This window comes from Haliotis rufescens, unplaced genomic scaffold, assembly GCF_023055435.1.
Source record: "Haliotis rufescens isolate VD_foot unplaced genomic scaffold, xgHalRufe1.0.p SCAF_1, whole genome shotgun sequence".
Taxonomy (NCBI): domain Eukaryota; kingdom Metazoa; phylum Mollusca; class Gastropoda; order Lepetellida; family Haliotidae; genus Haliotis; species Haliotis rufescens.
Window position 1 is genome coordinate 89,483,232 of NW_025963779.1, and position 27,460 is coordinate 89,510,691.

A 27,460-nucleotide genomic window follows, 5' to 3' on the forward strand; every position below is an offset into this window, starting at 1 on the left:
CCATGTGTGATGTCATGTATCTCTCTAATAAATATAAATTGAAGATTGTGAATTGTATTTTTGTGTTCTGAAGATGCTGTAGTTTTAAAATATAATGAAAAGTCAAAACGTGATTTTTCACCCATAAGGTCCTTATCTCATGATTGGTCACATTTGTATTTTCTTGACAAATAGAAAGTTTATCTCTCATTTCATGACATGACAACGTTACCGCCATCATACTAATCCCTCACTGTTGATAACAATGTGATTACGACTTTACAGATTCAGGTCACAGTTGCTTAGTTTCCTTAAAGATACTCTATCCATTATTTCTAACAAGAAGTTGCCATGGCAACTGACCTCTGATGCTCTCCAGTTGTTTCCGGTCCCCACTACAGCGAGGACAACAGGCAGCTTGAGAGTGTTGGCTGCGTAGCGGAACTCCATGGCGCAGTTTGCTGATTCAGCGTACTGGTCGGAGACGCACACAATCACAACCCGAGCATTGAGCAGACCCTCCGCGATATCCTCAAAGAGGCCATGCTGAAATACAACAGACATGTAGATGCTATTGATTCTTAGGGATCAACTGTTTATAATTCTGGGGTGAGGGATCTGGAATTTTGTTTGAGCCAAATATATTTTCTGTCAGTGTTTTAAGACATACAGAAAATGTTCTCTGAAAGTAGGAGGCAAAGAGGTTTGGGGGCATCACGACATATTACTTTTCAAAACATTGGAACTGGCCAGTGAAAATTCTCTTCCCCATTTTTTCCATCATTAGGGGGAAAAGTTGTTATTTTTAAACATCCCAGCTTCCCCTCCTACAGAACATCAATTGGTTGGACCATTAAGCAAATATAGTGAACATTTGAAGGTAGTAATGAGGCAATACGATATACTAGTTGGGGACGATGGATATGGATGATGATGATGATGATGATGATGATGATGATGATGATGATGATGATCCACTAACCAGGCCAACCCGTTCCACATCCAGCCAACACTGGATCCCTTGGTCATCGAGGTATTTCTTGATAGCGCGTGGATCACCAAATCCTACAGCACCTTGTGTGGATCTGCACAAATCAAAATGTGATGTTGACATTGGTGGGAAGGCTTTTAAGAGTCATTTCTTTAACATGGCCGAAATTATTAATGTAGTTCCCTCAACACAGATATAAGAGCCCTGTGATAAAAAGTGGGTAAGTTTGGTTTAAGGGTGATTTGAACAGTATTTGAGATATGTCACAGCATGTCAGCTTAACGTGGGAGGCAAGCTCTTATTGATGCAGGTCACAGACGTTTACCATTTCGGGGAAACCCATGAGTACGGTTATGGTGCTGACAAACCTAGAAACATAATCAGGGGCGAACTTGGGATTCAAAGCCATGACCAAAGGTTTCTGGCATGCCTGAGGGAAACAACTCTGTGAATTGCAATCTCATTTAAATCAGATCTCAGTTCTCGCGACAGCTAAACAAAGATCTGAGGACATCTCTTCAGAATGAACTTTCATCCGACCAATCAGAGTATTGCTTACCAGATCACGAAAGTAAGTCAGAATGTGATTTCTGATTGTGCAACCTTGAAACATTGAACACGGGGTATTCTGAACGACAGTTACAGGCTTTATGACCGAATCCATATAATCTAGACCATCTATTAGCCATTCCAGAATGTTCGTTTGTTCTGTTTTCCAATTTATAATTGAAAATTTGTCAAAATATGTTTCAAAGCATTGTCACCAGTTTAAAACTAGTGCGGTAAAGCACGAAAAAGCTGCCAGTCATTACATTGGTTGTTCAAGATTTGCGAAAGGTCAGTCTGATGTGACCAGTCATGGCATGTCCTCAGATCTTTGTTTAGGGGTAGCAAAAACTAACACCTGATTTTAATGAGATTGTGTGATTTGCAGCGCTTTAGAAGACACTTGGCCACCAACCGGTGCCAAAGCTCCCATCCACCCCTCACCAGCTATGATAGAGAACACATGTGGCAGACAAACCCAACCCTTGATGAAAGTAGTAAGTTTGGTTTAAATGCCTCTTTGATGATTGAGAGAGTGAATGAGTGAGATGGGTTTAAGGCCGCTTTGAACAGTATTCCAGTTATATCATGGCGTGTCAGTTTAATGTGGGAGGAAAGCTTGAAGTGCAGGTCTCAGATGTTTACCACTTCGGTGAAACGCATGAGCACGGGTATGGTGCTGACAAACCGAGAAACATAATCAGGGCGAACCGGGATTCAAACCCACAATCATAGGTTTCTATATATATGCAAATCAAGGTGCCATACAGTTAGTAGAGGCCTGAGTTTGGGCACCTTTATCCTCCAGGCCACAATCCCCTCGAAGGACGACACTGTCATAAGGTCAGTGGCGATCGTGAATCATTCTAAAGCTGTAAGACAAAGATTCTGAGAACAGGGACTCCTCACCTTGTCCCCCTAGCAACAGCCTCAGCCGAGTTCTGCCAACAGTAGCTGATGAAACATGGGGGGAAGTCCTGGTCCTCGGTCTCCTTCTTGACCCTGACCTTCAACACCTTCACCAACTCGTCGAACTTGAATGTGTACCTCTCGGGGTTCTGCATGGTCACATACACCTGCAGACAAGGATCAGGGAAGATTAGCATTACTAGACACTCCCACATGCCCACATACACCTGCAGACAGGGGATAGAGGAAGATTAGCATTACTAGACACTCCCACATGCCCACATACACCTGCAGACAAGGATCAGGGAAGATTAGCATTACTAGACACTCCCACATGCCCACATACACCTGCAGACAAGGATCAGGGAAGATTAGCATTACTAGACACTCCCACATGCCCACATACACCTGCAGACAAGGATCAGGGAAGATTAGCATTACTAGACACTCCCACATGCCCACATACACCTGCAGACAAGGATCAGGGAAGATTAGCATTACTAGACACTCCCACATGCCCACATACACCTGCAGACAGGGGATAGAGGAAGATTAGCATTACTAGACACTCCCACATGCCCACATACACCTGCAGACAAGGATCAGGGAAGATTAGCATTACTAGACACTCCCACATGCCCACATACACCTGCAGACAAGGATCAGGGAAGATTAGCATTACTAGACACTCCCACATGCCCACACACACCTGCAGACAAGGATCAGGGAAGATTAGCATTACTAGACACTCCCACATGCCCACATACACCTGCAGACAGGGGATAGAGGAAGATTAGCATTACTAGACACTCCCACATGCCCACATACACCTGCAGACAAGGATCAGGGAAGATTAGCATTACTAGACACTCCCACATGCCCACATACACCTGCAGACAAGGATCAGGGAAGATTAGCATTACTAGACACTCCCACATGCCCACATACACCTGCAGACAAGGATCAGGGAAGATTAGAATTACTAGATACTCCCACATGCCCACATACACCTGCAGACCGGGGATAGAGGAAGATTAGCATTACTAGACACTCCCACATGCCCACATACACCTGCAGACAAGGATCAGGGAAGATTAGCATTACTAGACACATGCCCACATACACCTGCAGACAAGGATCAGGGAAGATTAGCATTACTAGACACTCCCACATGCCCACATACACCTGCAGAAAAGGATCAGGGAAGATTAGCATTACTAGACACTCCCACATGCCCACATACACCTGCAGACAAGGATCAGGGAACATTAGCATTACTAGACACTCCCACATGCCCACATACACCTGCAGACAGGGGATAGAGGAAGATTAGCATTACTAGACACTCCCACATGCCCACATACACCTGCAGACAGGGGATAGAGGAAGATTAGCATTACTAGACACTCCCACATGCCCACATACACCTGCAGACAAGGATCAGGGAAGATTAGCATTACTAGACACTCCCACATGCCCACATACACCTGCAGACAAGGATAGGGAAGATTAGCATTACTAGACACTCCCACATGCCCACATACACCTGCAGACAGGGATAGGGAAGATTGGCATAACTAGACACTCCCACATGCCCACATACACCTGCAGACAAGGATCAGGGAAGATTAGCATTACTAGACACTCCCACATGCCCACATACACCAGCAGACAGGGATAGGGAAGATTAGCATAACTAGACACTCCCACATGCCCACATACACCTGCAGACAAGGATAGGGAAGATTAGCATAACTAGACACTCCCACATGCCCACATACACCTGCAGACAAGGATCAGGGAACATTAGCATTACGAAACACTCCCACATGCCCACATACACCTGCAGACAAGGATCAGGGAACATTAGCATTACTAGACACTCCCACATACCCACATACACCTGCAGACAAGGATCAGGGAACATTAGCATTACTAGACACTCCCACATGCCAACATACACCTGCAGACAGGGATAGAGGAAGATTAGCATTACTAGACACTCCCACATGCCCACATACACCTGCAGACAAGGATCAGGGAAGATTTGCATTACTAGACACTCCCACATGCCCACATACACCTGCAGACAAGCATCAGGGAAGATTAGCATTACTAGACACTCCCACATGCCCACATACACCTGCAGACAAGGATCAGGGAACATTAGCATTACTAGACACTCCCACATGCCCACATACACCTGCAGACAAGGATCAGGGAAGATTAGCATTACTAGACACTCCCACATGCCCAAATACACCTGCAGACAAGGATCAGGGAAGATTAGCATTACTAGACACTCCCACATGCCCACATACACCTGCAGACAGGGATAGGGAAGATTAGCATTACTAGACACTCCCACATGCCCACATACACCTGCAGACAAGGATCAGGGAACATTAGCATTACGAAACACTCCCACATGCCCACATACACCTGCAGACAAGGATCAGGGAACATTAGCATTACTAGACACTCCCACATGCCCACATACACCTGCAGACAAGGATAGGGAAGATTAGCATAACTAGACACTCCCACATGCCCACATACCCCTGCAGACAAGGATAGGGAAGATTAGCATTACTAGACACTCCCACATACCCACATACACCTGCAGACAAGGATCAGGGAAGATTAGCATAACTAGACACTCCCACATGCCCACATACACCTGCAGACAAGGATCAGGGAAGATTAGCATTACTAGACACTCCCACATGCCCACATACACCTGCAGACAAGGATCAGGGAAGATTAGCATTACTAGACACATGCCCACATACACCTGCAGACAAGGATCAGGGAAGATTAGCATTACTAGACACTCCCACATGCCCACATACACCTGCAGAAAAGGATCAGGGAAGATTAGCATTACTAGACACTCCCACATGCCCACATACACCTGCAGACAAGGATCAGGGAACATTAGCATAACTAGACACTCCCACATGCCTACATACACATGCAGACAGGGATCAGGGAAGATTAGCATTACCAGACACTCCCACATGCCCACATACACCTGCAGACAAGCATCAGGGAAGATTAGCATTACCAGGCTCTCCCACATGGTAAAGTTAAGTTAGATATTCAAGACTCAGCATCATCTGCAGTTTCGGGACATCAACATGTCCAGTGAAAATATTTGTTTCCAATGAATAATTGTCAACAAAACAGCAATAATGGAAAAATAGCTACAAAAAATCACAGAACATCAAAAGGTGGATCCCTTTTGCAATAAATCGCCTAACTCCTATGTTCTGTCCTTCACTCATGGAATGCTAGCTGTAGCATGTTTTTAATGCTAATCAATGGTTACGCCTTCACCAGCAGTAAACGCATGATCCCATGGACAACTATCAGACTATCACCCTCTCACCTCATCAGCCAGCAGAATCCCAAGTCTGCTGGACTTCCACTCCATGCCGGATCCCACCACGACAAGGATGATGGGTTTCCGCAGCGTCAGCCGGGCGTATTTGAACAGGTTACAGCAACTCTCATCATTGACATACTCGTTAGAGATGAAGACGAGAATGACCCCAGAGTCCATCAATGCCTTGACCATCTCATCCGTGGTGTATGTGTGGGCGTCTTCCTGGTACCAGCTGTGAAGGACGGCAAATAAAGTACATCAGTCCCTACAGACTGCGAAGCTCTACCCCTACTATATCTCCTATACACCTACTTTATAACTTTATATTATATTTTGTAACCCACTGTTTTCCCACTGAGCTACTGGGGCAGGTAATGAGAATTTGTTCAGATTATCACACACTTTGAATTCCTTTTATACCGCGATACACTGTATTGTTTCACTTAAGGTATGTCAATATTTTCTTATTTTTCCTGGTATTTCTTGCATTTAGACGGTTTATAAGTAGGACATAAACTCCTCCCTCAGTCTTGACGGAGAATGTAAGACCGGGAAGTCTAGATATTGGTTTGGGCCTTCTGCCCTCCCCTATTTCCCTCCTCCCCGGACTTACATTCTCCGTCAAGACCTCGTGTGGAGTTTATATCTATAATGTAGCTCCCACACAGCAGGGCCCACAGAACGTGTAGCTCTACACCTACTATATCTCACATACACCAGGGCTCCTAATAGTTCTATGATGGCTTTGAGCAGGAGGGCCAGGGCCATGTTCCAATAAGCAACTGTAGAGCTTAGACGATCCCAACTTCCATATCAGAACATGACTGATGGCGGTCACCACTGAGCACCTTCCACCTGCTGCTGTGAGAGGCATTAGTACCAGAGGCAGTCAGCCATGACAGGGAGAAACACTTACTTGGTCACAGAATTTCACATTTTGGGTCAGAAAAGGGCAGATTACGCCACATTTCTTTCCCTGTCAACATTTTCAGATTTAAAAGAAATTTTGATGAAGAATCCAGATATTTTGAACTTTAGTCTACACAAACATCTTCAAGTAATGACACTGACATCAGCTTTGGTTAAGTAACCAATGATAAATGAACGTGATATTGTAAGACTTGTTCATTTTGTTGAAACCTTACTAAACTTCGAACAGAAACAAAAGTCTTTGACCTTGACGTCTTTCAGAATTTCAATTTTAGAATTTGACTCATGGTTAATCATTGTTATGAAGTAGTTTGTTATTGTTAATGATGTAAGCCATTGTGAAATCTAAGTACCATATCAGAAAAGAATTAAAACTACATAGCAGTATAGGAGTTTGCGATAAAATGTCAATCACTGGATTCGTCACTTTTATTCTGAATAAGGTCCTCGCTGCACACAGTAGAGAGGTCTCACAGAACTTGTGACACAACTTACCATGTATAATCTGCCTTCTGCAGGTCGCTGCACACAGTAGAGGGCTCTCACAGAACTTGTGACACAACTTACCATTTATAATCCGCCTTCTGCAGGTCGCTGCACACAGTAGAGGGCTCTCACAGAACTTGTGACACAACTTACCATGTATAATCTGCCTTCTCCAGGTCGCTGCACACAGTAGAGAGGTCTCACAGAACTTGTGACACAACTTACCATTTATAATCCGCCTTCTGCAGGTCGCTGCACACAGTAGAGGGCTCTCACAGAACTTGTGACACAACTTACCATGTATAATCTGCCTTCTGCAGGTCGCTGCACACAGTAGAGGGGTCTCACAGAACTTGTGACACAACTTACCATGTATAATCTGCCTTCTGCAGGTCGCTGCACACAGTAGAGGGCTCTCACAGAACTTGTGACACAACTTACCATGTATAATCTGCCTTCTGCAGGTCGCTGCACACAGTAGAGGGCTCTCACAGAACTTGTGACACAACTTACCATGTATAATCTGCCTTCTCCAGGTCGCTGCACACAGTAGAGGGCTCTCACAGAACTTGTGACACAACTTACCATGTATAATCTGCCTTCTCCAGGTCGCTGCACACAGTAGAGGGGTCTCACAGAACTTGTGACACAACTTGCCATGTATAATCTGCCTTCTCCAGATCGCTGCACACAGTAGAGGGCTCTCACAGAACTTGTGACACAACTTACCATGTATAATCTGCCTTCTCCAGGTCGCTGCACACAGTAGAGGGCTCTCACAGAACTTGTGACACAACTTACCATGTATAATCTGCCTTCTCCAGGTCGCTGCACACAGTAGAGGGGTCTCACAGAACTTGTGACACAACTTACCATGTATAATCCGCCTTCTGCAGGTCGCTGCACACAGTAGAGGGCTCTCACAGAACTTGTGACACAACTTACCATGTATAATCTGCCTTCTGCAGGTCGCTGCACACAGTAGAGGGCTCTCACAGAACTTGTGACACAACTTACCATGTATAATCTGCCTTCTGCAGGTCGCTGCACACAGTAGAGGGCTCTCACAGAACTTGTGACACAACTTACCATTTATAATCCGCCTTCTCCAGATCGCTGCACACAGTAGAGGGGTCCCGAAGAACTTGTGACACAACTTACCATTTATAATCCGCCTTCTCCAGGTCGCTGCACACAGTAGAGGGGTCTCACAGAACTTGTGACACAACTTACCATTTATAATCTGCCTTCTCCAGGTCGCTGCACACAGTAGAGGGGTCTCACAGAACTTGTGACACAACTTACCATTTATAATCTGCCTTCTCCAGGTCGCTGCACACAGTAGAGGGGTCTCACAGAACTTGTGACACAACTTACCATTTATAATCCGCCTTCTCCAGGTCGCTGCACACAGTAGAGAGGTCTCACAGAACTTGTGACAAAACTTACCATTTATAATCGGCCTTCTCCAGATCGCTGCACACAGTAGAGGGGTCTCACAGAACTTGTGACACAACTTACCATTTATAATCTGCCTTCTCCAGGTCGCTGCACACAGTAGAGGGGTCTCACAGAACTTGTGACACAACTTACCATTTATAATCCGCCTTCTGCAGGTCGCTGCACACAGTAGAGGGCTCTCACAGAACTTGTGACACAACTTACCATGTATAATCCGCCTTCTGCAGGTCGCTGCACACAGTAGAGGGCTCTCACAGAACTTGTGACACAACTTACCATGTATAATCCGCCTTCTGCAGGTCGCTGCACACAGTAGAGGGCTCTCACAGAACTTGTGACACAACTTACCATTTATAATCCGCCTTCTCCAGATCGCTGCACACAGTAGAGGGGTCCCGAAGAACTTGTGACACAACTTACCATTTATAATCCGCCTTCTCCAGGTCGCTGCACACAGTAGAGGGGTCTCACAGAACTTGTGACACAACTTACCATTTATAATCTGCCTTCTCCAGGTCGCTGCACACAGTAGAGGGGTCTCACAGAACTTGTGACACAACTTACCATTTATAATCCGCCTTCTCCAGGTCGCTGCACACAGTAGAGAGGTCTCACAGAACTTGTGACAAAACTTACCATTTATAATCGGCCTTCTCCAGATCGCTGCACACAGTAGAGGGGTCTCACAGAACTTGTGACACAACTTACCATTTATAATCCGCCTTCTCCAGGTCACTGCACACAGTAGAGAGGTCTCACAGAACTTGTGACAAAACTTACCATTTATAATCGGCCTTCTCCAGATCGCTGCACACAGTAGAGGGGTCTCACAGAACTTGTGACACAACTTACCATTTATAATCCGCCTTCTCCAGGTCGCTGCACACAGTAGAGAGGTCTCACAGAACTTGTGACACAACTTACCATTTATAATCGGCCTTCTCCAGATCGCTGCACACAGTAGAGGGGTCTCACAGAACTTGTGACACAACTTACCATTTATAATCTGCCTTCTGCAGGTCGCTGCACACAGTAGAGGGGTCTCGAAGAACTTGTGACACAACTTACCATTTATAATCTGCCTTCTCCAGGTCGCTGCACACAGTAGAGGGGTCTCACAGAACTTGTGGCACAACTTACCATTTATAATCCGCCTTCTGCAGGTCGCTGCACACAGTCGAGGGGTCTCACAGAACTTGTGGCACAACTTACCATTTATAATCTGCCTTCTGCAGGTCGCTGCAATACAGTAGAGGGGTCTCACAGAACTTGTGGCACAACTTACCATTTATAATCGGTCTTCTGCAGGTCGCTGCACACAGTAGAGGGGTCTCAGAACTTGTGGCACAACTTACCATTTATAATCGGTCTTCTGCAGGTCGCTGCACACAGTAGAGGGGTCTCACAGAACTTGTGGCACAACTTACCATTTATAATCGGCCTTCTCCAGGTCGCTGCACACAGTAGAGGGGTCTCACAGAACTTGTGGCACAACTTACCATTTATAATCCGCCTTCTGCAGGTCGCTGCACACAGTCGAGGGGTCTCACAGAACTTGTGGCACAACTTACCATTTATAATCCGCCTTCTGCAGGTCGCTGCACACAGTAGAGGGGTCTCACAGAACTTGTGGCACAACTTACCATTTATAATTCGCCTTCTGCAGGTCGCTGCACACAGTAGAGGGGTGGATGATGATCTTATTGGTCCGATCCTCAGGTGCATTCTTCTCGCAGTAGGACACAAAGATATCTGTGGAGAGAGGACATGTTCTGGAAGGTCTTCTCTGGGGTTACCTCTTTGTTTGTTTGTGTGTTTAATGCCTCGCTCAAACCAGTGGTTATAATTTGGCAAAAATTGCAGAAAAAAACCCCAAACAAACATGTCACCATCATGTAGCGATTTGAAAGAGTATGAGTTGGCTGGGAAACCACATGATCCATGCATGTAGGTCAACTAGCGTGCAAGTGGGTGTGACCAAGATGTTGGGAGGCGATAATGGTGATGCGAGGTATGCGCGGGTCATGGAGAGTAAATGAATGGATGACCACACTGGGTAGCTGAGAGGGGCACTGATCTCTGACAATTCACCAAGACTGCCTTTGTTATTGACTTTTTTTCCCATGGAAACCTGGATGATATCCCAGAAATCTTGACTATTTCGCCACCTGTGCTGTGCCAACCCTACGCGCATTTGTTGTTTTTACTGACAGTATAAGGGAGTATTGACACACTGATCAACAAAATGAGATACAGTTTTGTCTTGGAAATAATAACAAAATGTAGGTATCTTTGGGGTAAGATCGGTAATGATGATGAAGTTTTGAGAGTCACTTGCTTGAGTGGTGCTACCACTAATACCTGCAATAAATTCATAAACTGAGCCTCAAGTGAATGACGAAAAATACACAGGATAAAGAGGCAGTAGAAATCGTATTATCCATGCAATCTGAAAAGGCTTTCACAGCAGGGATACTTTTTATATTAAACTACATATAACTGTATAAGAATCAGGGCGCCCTTTGTAACACTGAAATCTTTATAGATGTCGGGTAACCAATCAGTGTAAGGAATGCATATAGATATTGCCTCAAAGTTTATTTAGCTGTCCTTACAGACGGTATTCCAGTCTCTTGTTATGCTCAGTTACGTTAGCGAGCAAACTGACTCACAGCAGCTAGTGAGACTCTTGAGAGTTTCTAGTTTGGTTTTATGCCATGTTTAGCAATCATCATCATCATCATCATCATCTTCATCATCATCATCATCATCATCAGTTAGTGTCTGAATGTTGTTTTACACAACTGTCAGCACCAGTCCAGCTGTACCAAGTGTAGTTGTAGATAAGGCATGCAGTTGAATTAGGCAAACAAGTGGTTGATATACTGAACAAAAATCACCAAGATCCACATTGTAAACATCTGATTGCTTCAGCCAACAAGCATGGGGTACCGGGGACATATTCTACCCTGGAATCACCATGGGGAGATTAACAGAACAGGACTTATATTCCCAAGAGCCAACTCCGTAGAGTGTTCAGCGACCAACCTGCCACCAAGTCCTTGGACAGCTCCTTCAGCCCCTGCACAGCCTGCACCAGGTGGATGTCATAGGCGGCGTGGGAGTCAGGCGGCATCATTCCTGCAACATCAGCAATAGTCATGGAGGTGCCATCTTTTTGAGGCAAGGGTGTTAACTGACTATAATAGTCCAGTTTCCACTCTTGCCGAAATCAGCTGGAATTTGTTTAAAGCAAATGCAAGTGATATGAGAGATTGAATCTTATTGGTCAATAGGAGGGACATAGAAGGGACATAACTTGTGATAGCCACTGAGGGCCTGGAAATTCAAGCCTAGTTCGGTGAGTGTTTTATAGGCAGTTAACGCCCTTGCCTCAAATATTAACTAATGCAACAGTTTTACATTTCCCTTCACATATGCAGTGATGCCAACCAAAAATTGAAGGAAAAAGTTTTTAAAATTCAAACTCTCCAGCTAAATATCAATGTCCTAAGTTTCTAAGGTGAAGGAGGCAGTAACTCAATGTAGAGAGCTTTATGTTCAATAAGTTGTAAAACATACATGATTCTGCCAGAAATGTAAAGGTTTGCATCTCTACAATCTTAACCTTGACCTTTTGTCCTCACCACGATCCTGGACTTAGTGAGTTTAGTTTAATGCCAACAGTATTTCAGTTATATCACCACACATTTGCTTTAGGTCTAAAAGTGAACAGTATCACCAGGGAAGAGATCACAAGGTGAGGCAGGATGTCGACCTACCCTGAAGTTCCACGAGGGAGATGGTGTGGAAGTACTTGAGGCACTGCAGGAATGGCGCCCGCAGCTCTGTCGCCCGTCTGATGGTGGATGCTGCGAACATGTGGGGATCCTTCAACACCTGTACAGAGATAGCAGTGTTCATCATTGCAGAGACATCTACAGCAATGGACCAGGGCGTAAACATACACAACGTATGGACATCAAAAGAAAAAGAAAATACACGTGAGTTAATATGAAAATATAAACCTAGTGTTTGGTTTATAGGTATTTATCACACCACAGGTGAGGTGAGGTGAGGTGAGGTGAGGTGAGGTGAGGTGAGGTGAGGTGAGGTGAGGTGAGGTGAGGTGAGGTGAGGTGAGGTGAAAAGGGATTCAACATTGCATTCAAGATTGTTGCACTTATATTGCAATGTGCATGTTTGATGTGTGTGGCTGCTTGTACTAGTCCGGACTAATGCCGATTTTATAGTGTTAACCCACTGAGATACCATGCCGCAGTTTAACAAGAATACCCCACACAGACACAGTATACTGACTCCGAGCCGACCAGTCCTTGTTTTGCCCCTTAATGCCGAGCGCCAGGCAGGGTAACAAGAGGTACCGTCTTTTGATATGACACGGCCAGGGATCGAACCTCTCTCCAGGTGGACGCGTATGTGGAGTCAGGGTGAACACTGCTATTAACACTACATAAACAATAACCCAGTGTGTCCGATCATTGTGGGTGACCCAGTCCAAGTAACACAGGTTGTAGACATCTACGTCTCTGGTGCCGACAGAGACAGTTATACAGTGGGTGATTCTGGCACTACCAATCAGCCAACAGATTAGGTGTGGTGGGACTGCTGTGGGTGTGGCCTCCGCTGACACAACTAAACACTGCCTTCTCCTCACCAGCTTCAGACAGTCGGGGCAGGGCAGGAGGTAGTCGTAGGTCACGCCCTTGAAGGACTCCATGATGAGCGTCTCGAACACCTCGTGGACAAGGAACACGATGTTCTCGGGCCGCGGACCCTGGGCTCGGACAATCAGCTCCGACTCCCTGCAAACCAGAGAGAAAATCAATAAGAACTTGCCTGTTCACTTTAATAGTCTGAGATCAATCTGACAAAATTTACTGAACAGGTAAGTAAAATCTGTTATCCGGTTCAACAAGACTATGTGACAGGCTAAAACCATTATTACATACCAAAGTGGATCGTCACATGAACATAGATTGTATTTTTCTGATTGCTAGATTCATCTGTACTGTTATGAGCCATATATTCTTTTGTCCATGGTTACCTGTTCTGCTGTATGCGACATATGCTTGCTACCATGGATACCTGGTCTGCTGTATGCGACATATATGCTTGCTACCATGGTTACCTGGTCTGCTGTATGAGACATATATGCTTGCTACCATGGATACCTGGTCTGCTGTATTCGACATATATGCTTACTACCATGGTTACCTGATCTGCTGTATTCGACATATATGCTTGTTACCATGGTTACCTGGTCTGCTGTATGAGACATATATGCTTGTTCTTCCGGAGGAATGAGCCCCTCTTCCATATCATGGCACTGTCACTGAATTGGTGCAGACGGACCTGGAAATAAGTGTTTTTGTTTTTTAGTGTCGCACTCAGCAGTATTCCACCTATATGATAGTGACCTGTTTAGGTTGCTAGGGAGCTATTTAACCTGGAATCCCCATCGTAGACAAGCATAGGTTGCTAGGGAGCTATTTAACCTAGAATCCCCATCGTAGACAAGCATGGTTTGCTAGGAGCTATTTAACCTTGAATGCCCACAAGTACCCAAGCATGGGTTGCTAGGGAGTTATTTAATCTTGAATCCCCACTAGTAGACAAGCATGGTTTGCTAGGGAACTATTTAACCTCAAATCCTCATAGCAGACAAGCATGGGTTGCTAGGGAGTTATTTATCCTCGAATCCCCACAAGTAGACAAACATGGTTTGCTAGGGAACTATTTAACCTCAAATCCTCATAGTAGACAAGCATGGGTTGCTAGGGAGCGATTTAACCTCAAATCCTAATAGCAGACAAGCATGGGTTGCTAGGGAGTTATTTATCCTCGAATCCCCACAAGTAGACAAACATGGTTTGCTAGGGAACTATTTAACCTCAAATCCTCATAGTAGACAAGCATTGGTTGCTAGGGAGGGATTTAACCTCAAATCCTAATAGCAGACAAGCATGGGTTGCTAGGGAGCGATTTAACCTCAAATCCTAATAGCAGACAACCATGGTTTGCTAGGGAGCTATTTAACCTCAAATCCTCATAGTAGACAACCATGGGTTGCTAGGGAGTTATTTAATCTTGAATCCCCAAAAGTAGACAAGCATTGGTTGCTAGGGAGTTATTTAACCAAGAATCCCCACAAGTAGACAAGCATTGGTTGCTAGGGAGCTATCTAACCAAGAATTCCCACAAGTAGACAAGCATGGGTTGCTAGGGAACTATTTAACCTAGAATCCCCACAAGTAGACCAGCATTGGTTGCTAGGGAGCTATTTAACCAAGAATCCCCACAAGTAGACAAGCATGGGTTGCTAGGGAGGTCTTAAACATAAAGTCAGTGAGTCAGCTTAATGAGGGAACCGAGCTGGTTGACATGCCTGTCAGAAAGTAGATGTTATAAACATGGTAATAGTTTTAATGGATGGAATGATGTCCTCCAGACCTGGCCCCTGTTGAAGAGTCCAGCAGGCAGGTAGTCAAAGCGGTACACCATCTTGGTTTCACGACTGGATCCATTCTTCTCAATCTCCGGCCAGCTGAACTGTCGGCCAGAAACAAAGGAACTCAATCAGCATCACATAACAGAACTAAAGTACCAAAACAAACTGCAATCACTTTTGTTTAATGCTTGAAGTCCCATATATTTCCATGGAAATGAAAAGACAAAGCAAAAGATCAAGCCCCAAATAGTAAAGAACACCAGTTCACCACCTGGATGATATTTATACAAAGTTTCATGAAAAAAGTGAATAGAGTGAACAGTTCTGCTCCAGACAAGATGCGTACCATTAGACCGATATAATATGCCAGCTGCATCCCCCACATTGCATGCAGGGGAGAAATAATTAAGTCAGGCCTTAACAACAATTAATGTAATGTGATGTAAGGTGATTTTATCAGCATTTACTAACATGACCTCTGTTTTCTGACCCTTTGTTTTTAGAACCAGGGTCCAAGAGTTGAATGTAACTGAGGTTCAGTATTTCAGTTTTACCATGCCACCTGATGTTGAAACGCCAACATTGTTGTAGCACTGACAGAGCAAGCAGCACCATGTAATGTACAGATGGCAAGAAGGAATAACATGCATTGCACAATGGTATGAATAACAATAAAGGATACAGTGACTACAAGGGTATGAATGACAATAAAGGATACAGTGACTACAAGGGTATGAATGACAATCACGTATAACGTGTGTTTTTCTATGGTATGAATGACAATTACGTATAACGTGTGTTTTTCTATGGTATGAATGACAATTACGCATAACGTGTGTTGTACCATGGTATGAATGACAATTACGTATAACGTGTGTTGTACAATGGTATGAATGACAATTACGTATAACATGTGTTGTACAATGGAATTAATGACAATTACGTATAACGTGTGTTGTACAAGGGTATGAATGAAAATTATGTATAGTGTGTGTTGTACTATTGTATGAATGACAATTACGTATAACGTGTGTTGTACTATGGTATGAATGACAATTATGAATAATACGTGTTACAATGGTATGAATGACAATTACGTAAAATGTGTGTTGTACAATGGTATGAATGAAAATTACATATAACGTGTGTTTTTCTATGGTATGAATGCCAATTTCTTATAGTGTGTTGTACAATTGTATGAATGACAATTACGTATAATGTGTGTTGTACTATGGTATGAATGACAATTACGTATATCGTGTGTTGTACAAGGGTATGAATGAAAATTATGTATAATGTGTGTTGTACTATGGTATGAATGACAATTACGTATAACGTGTTGTACTATGGTATGAATGACAATTACGTCTAATGTGTGCTGTACAATGGTATGAATGACAATTACGTATAACGAGTGTTGTACAAGGGTATGAATGAAAACTATGTATCATGTGTGTTGTACTATGGTATGAATGACAATTACGTATGACATGTTTTTCTATTGTATGAATGACAATTACGTCTAATGTGTGTTGTACAATGAAATGAATAACAATTAAGCATAACGAGTGTTTTTCTATGGAATGAATGACAATTATATATAACATGTTTTTCTAGCATATGAATGACAATTACGTACAACGTCTGTTGTACAATGGAATGAATGACAATTACGTATAACGTGTTGAATGAATAACAATTACGGTACGTATAACGTGTTGAATGAATAACAATTACGGTACGTATAACATGTGTTTTTCTATGGAATGAATGACAATGAACGTGTGTTGTACCTCGGGCTGTCTCTCTGGCAGCAAGCAGGGCACAAGGTTGACCTCTTCTGATGCCAGCTGGAACGTCAGGTCAAACTCCTCCGTCAATCGCAGCATCCAACTGTGGAGGGATTCTGGGTAATCTCGCCATACGTTCTGTATCTCATCATGTCTCAGGCGACCATCCTGAATAAATACAAACTAGTGTTCACAAACTGTACAGGATGGGCCAGGACTGTCTCGCACCTGCTCTGGTCACTATCGTAGTTTATCTCAGGTTAAACTCGGAATCTTGCACTACTGACGTTACCAGTCAAAGATGCACTGAACTAGATTATCAGAATTTGATCTTTTTTAAACACCAAAAGAGAGATGATTATCTCTCATGAACTGATACTGTTGAAACATATGTTGCTATGGGCATAAAAGTGAGTGCACCATATATACTGGCCTGTGGTTGTGTGGTCACAACTTGGACTCAGGTATCAGGGTTATCACAACATATATAAGATAGCTATGCAATAAAACTTAAAGAACAATGAAGCACGAAGTGGGGTTAATTTCACGATAAAACATTGTTCTATCATGACGTCATTTTTGCAGATTCAAACATGCACTCGCAACTTGATGACGTCGTATATAGGACATTTTTTTTAGAGGGGAGTGTCTAGTGAGGCAGCTGGGCTATGCAGAAAAACGCAGTGGCCGAACGATCGCATCCAAAAGCAAGAGAGATATGGCAATCGGTATTGAGAGAAAAGTTACACATAATTGACGTGAGGATACTCACTGACCAATGAAACACGAATACCATATATGTTGGTTTATACATGAAGAATTACTCATATTCAAGAGATATTTGACTTGTTTGATGCACAAACGAACATACTGGTATGTTGTGTGAACCAATGCTCACGAGTGCATCACTTGTGACATCATAGATCCATGACTCGAGATGTACCATGTCTCGTGCAGGATTGGCTTGATTGATTAGTGATTAGGATCACTTGACTGATCGTTAGTTTTGTCGTTCATTGGTACAGATTGAAAACATATCTTCTTAACCTACACACTGCTCTGGTTAATCTCATGCTTTTCATGCTCTGTATGTGAGAGACTAAGTTGAACAGTGTAACATTATGAATTGACATATTATCGTTGTGGGACAAAGACGTCCATTGGACTCCAGTTGGGAGTGAGTGGGTATGGTTTTACGCTGCTTTTAGCAATATTCCAGCTATATCATGGCGGGGGACACCAGAAATGGGCTTCACACATTGTACCCATGTCGGGAATCGAACCCGGGTCTTCGGAGTGACGAGCTAACACTTTAACCACTAGGCTACCCGACCGCCCCACTCCAGTTGGGAAATTGCTTTGATAACATTAGAGAGAACTTCCATTTTCGGGAAGTTAATACCATTTTATGATTGAAAGTGGTCAATTATTCAATTGAATATACAGAAAAAGTGTAATTTTGGGGATTTATTCATTGGTGTAAAGAAGGTTTGGTGTTTCTGCTTTTTTTGTCTTATTATATTTCAGACATTATCTTTTTGACTTGTTGTTTATTTAATGGGAATACAAACTGCCTCATTCTCACATACCTTGATATGGGAGTCTTTGACTGAGACAACACACGCCATGACGTCGACGATCCACTGTGGGTTGACCACCACGTAGGACTTGAGGTAGTCGTTAGTGAAGTACTGCAGGGACCCAAGCTCGTGGAGGAACTGGACCGCCTGGGACACCTGGAGTGAGTGAGTGAGTGAGCGAACGCTTTAACGACTAGGCTACCTGACCGCCCCTGGGACACCTGGAGGACACGCCGACTTCGTACAGGTACCAGTCACAGTAATCAACATCTCTTCAAAAACTCCCTCCCTCATGTTCAAGGTCATGCAAGTGAAATATTCCCCATGACGACTGACTAACCTTGTGTGGCACATGTGGGTACAATCTAGCAAACCATCCCACCATATGCATGCACAGACATAGTACACCCCCAACACATCCATTGTTACAGGCTCTGGCACATGTGACTCTGTAGTTACTACTTACTGACAGATTACATAAGTACCATGAATAAAGATTGATTGACAGATTACATTAAGTTGTTTTCTTCAAAGTTGTTAAAAGATTTTTGTTAAAATCAAAACATGAAAATATTTAATACATTTTTAATTCAGATGGGAATTGATTCACAAAATGCTTGGCCTTTGCAGGTCATGTCAATTATTTCCAAAGCCTTATGAAAGAATCCAAATTTTCAAAACGTACCTAAAAACTGACCGCAGTCTATGTCCAAATGGCAGACAGGCCTACCAGGAGTGAGTGAGTATTGTTGACTCTGCTTGTAGCAATATTCCAGCAATATCATGCCAGGGAACACCGGAAATTGTACCCATGTGGGGAATAAAACCCAGGCCTTCGGAATGATGAGTGAACGCTTCAACCACCAGACTACCCCACCACCCGGGCCTACCAGCAGCCTTCAGTGCTCATGCAGGCTTTGCAGCAAGAAATATTCAATACTGCCTTGATACATTATCCAGTCACAAATAACATGGCCAGTCAAGGAATGATGGGCAGGCAGCTATTGGCTGCTACACCAAGGGGAATTATTTGCTTGTTTGTTTGTTTAACAACACACTCAGCAATATTCTAGCTATATAATGGCAGTCTGTAAATAATCAGGTCGGGGCCAGACAATCCAACGATTGACATCTTGAGGATCAATCCGTGCAATTGGGATACGATGACATGTATCAACCAAGTCAGCGAGCCTGACCACCTGATCCCGTTAGTCGCCTCTTACGGCAAGCATGGGTGGCTGAAGACCTATTCTAACCATGATCTTCCACAGGTCTAAGGTGAACTAACTGGCTAAGGGACCACCTCTGTTGTGCCACTGACCTCGGACTGGGAGAAGATCCCTGAGATGTGGGCCTTCTTCTCCAGGTCCTTGTACTCTATCACACTGCTGTCCTTCAGGCTGGAACACACCAGATGAGCAGCAAGGACAGTTTTAATTTCCAAATTTAGTGTATTACACAACTTATTTTTATATCTTTGATAAACATATATCCTCTATATTTTTATTCTACATAGTTGTCAAAGTGTTTTACTGCGTGGTGACAGGCACTGTGCCTTGTTTGACTTTGGTTTGAGAAAGTAACACGCGAATGAGTTATGGTTGGAAAGATGTAACCAATTTTATAAAGAAACTTTATCTTTGTCTCACATGTATATAATGATATGCGTATATACGAAATACGTAAGAAATCATTTTTTAGAGTAAAAATATCATTTATACTTATCCTGACTCATACTTATTGCTTATCTCTTTCTCTTCCGAATAGGTAGTGGAAACGTCCTGTGCTGTTCCCAAAGAACAGAGAAAACAGCTCACCCAAACGCACCCTCACTCTGCGCATGCGCACCGGAACCATGTGACCAAGCCCATTAACTCATCACTCTCTCTTATTTCCTACTTAATGGTCGGAACACATCAGTGGAAAGAGGGGAAGGCCGGGAGGGTACTCATTTGTATGAGTCAGGATAAGTATAAATGATATTTTTACTCTAAAAAATACATATTTTATCTTATCCTGACTCATACTTATTGCTTGAATCTCACAGTAGGTGGTGGGTTCCACCTGTATGCGTGATTAACATCGATCTGTTCTATAAACCCCATAGGAACGTTGTTAATCTTCTGTGTAAATTCTTTATTTGGGGACCACCTTCCTTTTTTGTGAGCAGCAAAATGGAAGTAAATCATATAGATTTGTGGATTTATAAGGTTTCTAAGATTAAAATCTTGTTCACCTTAAATGATTAAAGTGTTCAGAGAAGAGCAATAATCTTAACACAATCATTTCTCACTCATGTGCTGAATTACATAGTAAAACAGGGGGCATGGACTCTCAGTCGTTGGTTATGGAACAGTAACCTGACGTCAACAAGTCTACGTGATATTGGGTGAGTGTGATCTTCTAATATCGTCTGGTAGGATTCGTGAGTAGTTGTGCCACAACTAATGGTCCGAATTGGTGAATACCAGCTAAGTCTTCTGTAGCAAGGTCTCTGAGGTAGTCATTTGCGAAAACTGTATCTGATTTCCAGAAACAGCCTTCCATAATAGTTGTTATGGAGCAGTTGCCGTAAAGTGCCAAAGTTGAGGCTAAGGCTCTTACTTCGTGAGGGTTGGAGGCTGAAGGGGGGTCCAATCCCACTGCTCTGTATGCTCTGAGAATAACAGCTCTCATCTAAAATGAGATAGTTGTTCTGGATACCTCTGTGTGTGTATTCCTTAATAAAGGAATAAATAGTCTCTTAAAACCTTGTCTTCTAGGTTTAGACTTTTGTAGGTATAATCTTAAGGCTCTGACTGGGCATAGTGATATATCCTCTGTATCCTCTGCACCAAGGACGGAGGAAAGAGCCGGAACATGGAATTGTCTGTCTGGTTGGCCTGGTAACTGGTTCTTTGCAATAAAGTCCCATCTTAAGCCAAGGTGCGCTGATGAGTTGTTACCACTGTCAAATGTGATGCGATTGAAGTCTATCGCGTGGATTTCAGACATTCTGGCTGCCGTAGCTAATGCCAGAAGAAATAGGGTTTTCTGCGTCAGGTGTTCAAAGTGGCCTGTTGGAGCGGTTCATATGCATCACTGGTTAGATGTTGTAGCACTATATTTAGGTCCCATGTTGGGGCTCTAAATCTTTTCTGTTGGTCCTCAAGTCTGAAGGATCTGAGTAGGGCTATCATCTCGGGAACTTTAGTAAGTTTTATCCCGTTAGCCATTGTCAGTACAGAACTGATAGCGGCCAAATAAGTGCCCAGTGTCGAACCTTTAAGATTCCTTGTACTTCGTAAGTGACATAGGTAATCTGCTACTTGTGGTACAGTAGGTTTGGCTGCAGAAAAACCCTTGGATGTTGCAAACTGGTCAAAACTTTTCCATTTATCGTCATCGAGATTCCTCGTTGATCTACGAAGTGCTAAGGAGACTGCCTTAGCTGCTCTCATGGAATATCCTCTTTTAACGAGACTGCTCTTGATATGCTCCATACGTGAAGTTTGTATAGATCTGGTCTTGGATGGACCTGATTGGAGTGAGGATGTAGCAGTAGATTTGGCCAGTTTGGAAGTTTTAATATTGGATTTCCTGCTAGTTCGACGAGATCTGGAAACCACGTTCTCGCCGGCCAGTAAGGCGCTACCAAAAGCAGTTGTAGGCTGCTCGTGTGTAGGATCTTTTGTAATATCTGTGGTATCACGGCTGGTGGAGGAAACGCTTACGCGTTTAGTCCCTCTCATGATATTGACAGAGCATCCACTGACCAAGCTAGTGGGTCTGGCACTGGTGATACAAATGTTGTTATCTGATTGTTGAATCTGGTTGCGAATAGGTCTATCTAATGGGCAACCTTTTTCTTTTATAGCCAGTTGGAATGCTTCTGGGTGTAGCTTCCATTGTCGGTGATGGTTTGGCTGGTCTGGTGAAGGCGTCTGTGAAGGCGTCTGCTAAGACATTTGCCACTGCTGGTATATGTCTTGTTTTTATTGTTAAGTTCAGATTGTCTTCTAGCTCGTAAAGTTGAAATGTCAACTTCAGGAGGGTCAAGGTTTATATTGTATGCCACAGTTGAATTGTCTGTTCTGATCATCAGACGTTGGTTTCTTAACTGTGGGGCCCAGTGAAATAATGCACGGATTACTGCCTCACATTCAAGATAATTGATGTGGTAGAGCTTTTCTGCTTCTAACCATAGGCCTGCTGTTACTTTCTGTTGAAGTGAGCTCCCCAGCCTTGAAGTGAGGCGTCCATGAATAGGTGGTTGTTGTAATCCGGCTCGTTTAAACAAGTTCCTGCGCAAACGTTCGATTTCACTGTCCACCATAAGAGGTGTTTCCTCAATGTTTGTGGTAGTTGCAGTTTTAAATCCTGGTACTCTAGGTATGGATTTAGAAATCTCTGAATAGGGCGTAAGTGTAGTCTGCCTCGGACCGTCCACGCTTGGGCTGACGTGAGTCAGCCTAGTATCACTTGCCATTTGTTGACTGAGATTTTCTTGTAAATTGCTGTTGGCAAACCAGTCTTGATTTTTATCCACCGATCTTCTGGTACCATTATCAGATTCTGATTGGTTATAAATCTGATTCCAGAAATTTGAGGTCCTGAGATGGTTGTAGATCAGACTTCTGAAAATTTATTAACCAACCCAGTTGTGTTAATAATTTCAGGGTGAAATTTAGTTGTAGTCTGAATAGCTCTGTTGATTGATGGGCTTATATCCCATCGTCTAGGTAAAAAGCACAACAAATTCCCTTGTGAAAAAATGTCACAATTGGTTTGGTCACTATGGAATTAGCCACGGGGCCGTGGAAATTCCAAAGGGCAGGACCGCCCACTGGTAATGTTGTTCTTCAAAGAGGAAACGTAAATATTTCCTGAAAGTCCGTTTTATGGGAATGTGTAGGTAAGCATCCTGTAGATCGATGCTTCCGAGATAGTCGTGCTATCATTTGTTGAATCATTCTGAAATCCTCCGGTTTTGGAAGGTATTTCTTGTTGAATTTTCTCATGTTGTAAATCAAACGAAACTTTCCATTTGAATTCTTTTTGAGAACCAAAAAGATCGGCGAATAGAAACCCGGCGTTAGTAATTCTGGATGAATTATCTCGACCGCGCCCTTGTTGAGACGTGAATTGATTGCTTCAGTAAACTTCGGCAACAATTCTTTCCGATAAGGTATTTCCCCTGGCTTGCGAGATAACGCTTGCGAGATAACGGGGATTTCTTGAGTAAAGTCGCCGCGTAGCCCTTCTTAGAAAGTTGGAAACAAATTCGTCTCCTAGAATGTCCCACATTCATCCAATATCTTGCCAATCTTCCGACTACTGGGGAATGCTGTACATGAACGGCTGGTGGGGGGAGTTCCCTGTCGTTCAAAAGCCCATCTTCGCCGGTAATATTGCGAGATCACCTCGATCTGCGGCCGCGGTCTGCATCACGTGACGTGTCATGTGACTTGCGAAAAGCAGATGATTTCCCGCCTCTGTAGTTGTATGCGCGTTTCTCTTTTGTCTTTTTGAATGCCCGTCATATGGCTTTTGAAGTGGGTTTTCTGGATGGATTGACGATACATAGAATTCATAGTCTGAACTGACTTGATCAGCATATGATCTTTGGAGTCTTACAGCACTTCTTTGTTGATTTTGCGTATGTTACCATTAAAAATGGTTGGAGACTCCCAGGGTTGTCTTAATAATTCTTTGGTATAGTATACCAATTAGAAATATTTATAAGACCTTGTCGCTGTAGTAGTGTTAAACCTGCCGACACTGAACTCATATGATCAGAAATAATTTCTTGATTTTTCGTTTGATTGACGAGAGCTGAAAGTAGTATTCTTTCGCGGTCGTTCTGAGGCTCATAGCGCGTGACATTGCTTGTCCAAAGGATGCATGTCTTGTAGTCATATCAAGTTGTGCAATTTTCTTATCCTCAATGCGATAAGATTTTTTACTTTTGGAGTCTGACATGAGTGAGTAATCTTCATCAATCTCCGGTGAGCAAAGAAATTGCGACATGGCGTGCATGAGGAATTTCTTAGAATTAAGCTCCGTATTTGAAGTCCTTGTGATTTCGTGGCTTTCGCAAAAGAAACATTAAGATTCTCTGCAATGTTGGAGATTGGTTTTATCGGTGGGATGGTTAGTGTGTCTATATCGTGCCCTTTGATACAGTATGTATCAGTGGGAGAAGAATTTCTTGACGGTGATGATATCGGCAGTCTATCTGTAATCCACGCCATTAATTCATGATCCTCATAAATTGAAGGGTAATTTTCCCCCGATGTGTCCTCATTTTGAGGGGGCTCGAACATATCCTCCTCTCGCAGAAGATAGGAGGCGTTAGGATTCGGAGCCGTAAATGAAGGCTGCGACATCTGCGAGCTATTGTGTGAAGAGGTAGTCGACTGCGTGCCAGGTTGTTTACACATTTGTTGTTGCATAGCCATTACGACTTCTTGTGTGATATTTGCTATCACATCTGTATTAATAGCAGGCGTTAGCAAAGTACCTTGTGTAAAAAAGGTAGGCTGCGTGAAGGTAGTGGCAGTGTAAACGTTGAAGGCTGCGTGAAGGCTGCACGAAGGCGGGAGCCTGCGTGAACGCTGGCGTCTGTGTATACTCTTGTTGATTAATAGCCTGCGCGAAGGTAGAGGATTGCATAATTGTTGTGTTGGGCTGCGCGAAGGCGGGAGCCTGAGTGAACGCTGGCGTCTGTGTATACTCTTGTTGATTAATAGCCTGCGTGCAGGCTGACGCCTGCGCGAAGGTAGACGATTGCGTAATTGTTGTGTTGGGCTGCGCGAAGGCCGGTATCTGCGTGAAGGTCTGAGGCTGATTGAGGTATATATCGGTTGTATTTGTAGCCGAATTGGATGACACTGCGGGCTGTGCGAACCTCTGGGGTTGTGCGGACATAATTGTCTGCGCGCAGGCTTTCTTCTGGCTAGAAGAAACAGCTGATTTTCTTGAAACCCCCTTCATGACTGCGGATGAAGTCTGTTATTCTTAGACCCTCTAGACTTCTTGCTGGTAGACCAGGAAGTAAGATGACTGCATCATATTCAGCGGGATAATTTGAATAATATCAAATCGAATTCCTCTGACGAAGGGCAGGGCGTATTCTCGCCTCTTCTTACTTTTAGCCATCTCCGTGGATGATAATGAGCGTGATGACTCACGTCGTTTAAGATCCATCTTTTCCCTCAGCACTGCAAAAAGATAATTACTAAATTCTTCCTTCCCCAAGGGGGCGCAGAATTTGCATCTATTTCCTGCAGTGCAGTTCTGTACTGTGCAGCTGGTACAGGTTGGATGAGGGTCCGAATCTGAAAACGTAATTAACATTGGTTACATGTTTTCATGATCTCCCATAGGGGCTGCATTTGAGTCCAAATTACGAAAAATTCTAATGCCAAATATATAAAATAATCGTTAGATATGATGTATAGAATATCACAGAAGATAATCCAAGCAAAAGATCTTGTTAAAAAGGGTGAATTTTTATGGAAAGCTTGGATTATGATGCACAGAAAAAATTTTCCAGCTGCCAAGATGGCGCGAAAAAGAGAGAGTGATGAGTTAATGGGCTTGGTCACATGGTTCCGGTGCGCATGCGCAGAGTGAGGGTGCGTTTGGGTGAGCTGTTTTCTCTGTTCTTTGGGAACAGCACAGGACGTTTCCACTACCTATTCGGAAGAGAAAGAGATAAGCAATAAGTATGAGTCAGGATAAGATAAAATATATTTTTTTTAAACATTCCTTACTGTAAATTATTACATGAAACATGTTTATGTTAGTCGGCAACACTCATAAGAGGGAGACACTCTGTCCTAGACTGGTTTACCTGCCCTAGAACACTTGCACTCCTCGCCTGCAGCCGCGAGGAGACGAAGGGCAGGGTACCAGTCTAGCTCTATCCCACCCATTTCCCCATACAGCATTTCACTGGTGAAACGGTGACCTATTTCCCCATACAGCATTTCACTGGTGAAACGGTGACCTATTTTCCCATACAGCATGTCACAGTGGTGAAACAGTGACCTATTTCCCATACAACATTTCACTGGTGAAACGTTGACCTATTTCCCCATACAACATTTCACTGGTGAAACGTTGACTTATTTCCAAGAAGCAGGTCTGAGGATATTTCATGTGTCTAGTAAAATATCATGTTTCTCTCATCCAGTGCCGGGAGAGGAAATATCTCCTTTTCCCCTGTCTTAAGATGAGAGAAACATGATATTTCATATTTCATACTTTTTATGTCGTTGTCTACCAGATAATTATATTATTTCATTGTATCTTGTCCTGTTTATGTTCACCCTTGTCTTGTCCTGTACATACCTCTTGATCTGCTCCTCAAAGCTGAGCCACACCCCGGGGATCTTCTCCCCCATGTACTGCTGCTGCAGGGTCACATCCAGGAGATGGTCCTGCAGCTCCTTCACACCCTGGGGGATACGAATCATATCTCACTGGCTGGGATCTACATGTATTTCAATGACTGGGATATACATGTATTTCAATGACTGGGATATACATGTGTCACAGACTGGGATATACATGTGTCACAGATGGAGATAGACATGTCTGAATGACTGACATAGCTTGTATGTCTAAAAGCTATGTAACATCCCGGATGTGAAGGAGTGAAAGTTAGGAGCGGTAGTGGACCCCTGGACCCAAACAACTGCTGACACTGTATGGAGCTATTCCTTCTGCAGAACTGCAGAGAGTTGGCCCAGATTGTGCAGTAGGACATTAGGTGCTATCCTGTTGACTACACGCATAACGGTTTTACACAGTGTGACATGGATACCTCAGACACAGCGTACTGATTGTGAGCCAACTTGACCTTCTTTAGCCACTTCATGCCCAACAGGGAAAGAACCAGTACTACTCTTTAACGTGTTTTGGCATCATGCGTCCGGGATC

The 27,460-nt window shown here is 43.5% G+C and overlaps 1 protein-coding gene across 1 annotated transcript in view; it reads right to left on the bottom strand.

Annotated features, from left to right (window-relative positions):
* The window catches only part of LOC124134238, a 99,382-nt gene that overhangs the window by 8,483 nt on the left and 63,439 nt on the right, over positions 1–27,460 (bottom strand). Inside the window, exons 43-56 of the mRNA XM_048403249.1 lie at positions 26,870–26,976; positions 19,854–19,932; positions 18,542–18,688; positions 16,956–17,120; positions 15,165–15,263; positions 13,972–14,066; positions 13,369–13,516; positions 12,473–12,590; positions 11,739–11,831; positions 10,334–10,442; positions 5,817–6,045; positions 2,426–2,592; positions 962–1,064; positions 343–525 (exon numbers count right to left, since the gene is read on the bottom strand). Of these exons, the coding sequence (XP_048259206.1) occupies positions 343–525; positions 962–1,064; positions 2,426–2,592; positions 5,817–6,045; positions 10,334–10,442; positions 11,739–11,831; positions 12,473–12,590; positions 13,369–13,516; positions 13,972–14,066; positions 15,165–15,263; positions 16,956–17,120; positions 18,542–18,688; positions 19,854–19,932; positions 26,870–26,976 (1,842 nt within the window). The remainder of the gene's footprint in view (positions 1–342; positions 526–961; positions 1,065–2,425; positions 2,593–5,816; positions 6,046–10,333; positions 10,443–11,738; positions 11,832–12,472; positions 12,591–13,368; positions 13,517–13,971; positions 14,067–15,164; positions 15,264–16,955; positions 17,121–18,541; positions 18,689–19,853; positions 19,933–26,869; positions 26,977–27,460) is intronic.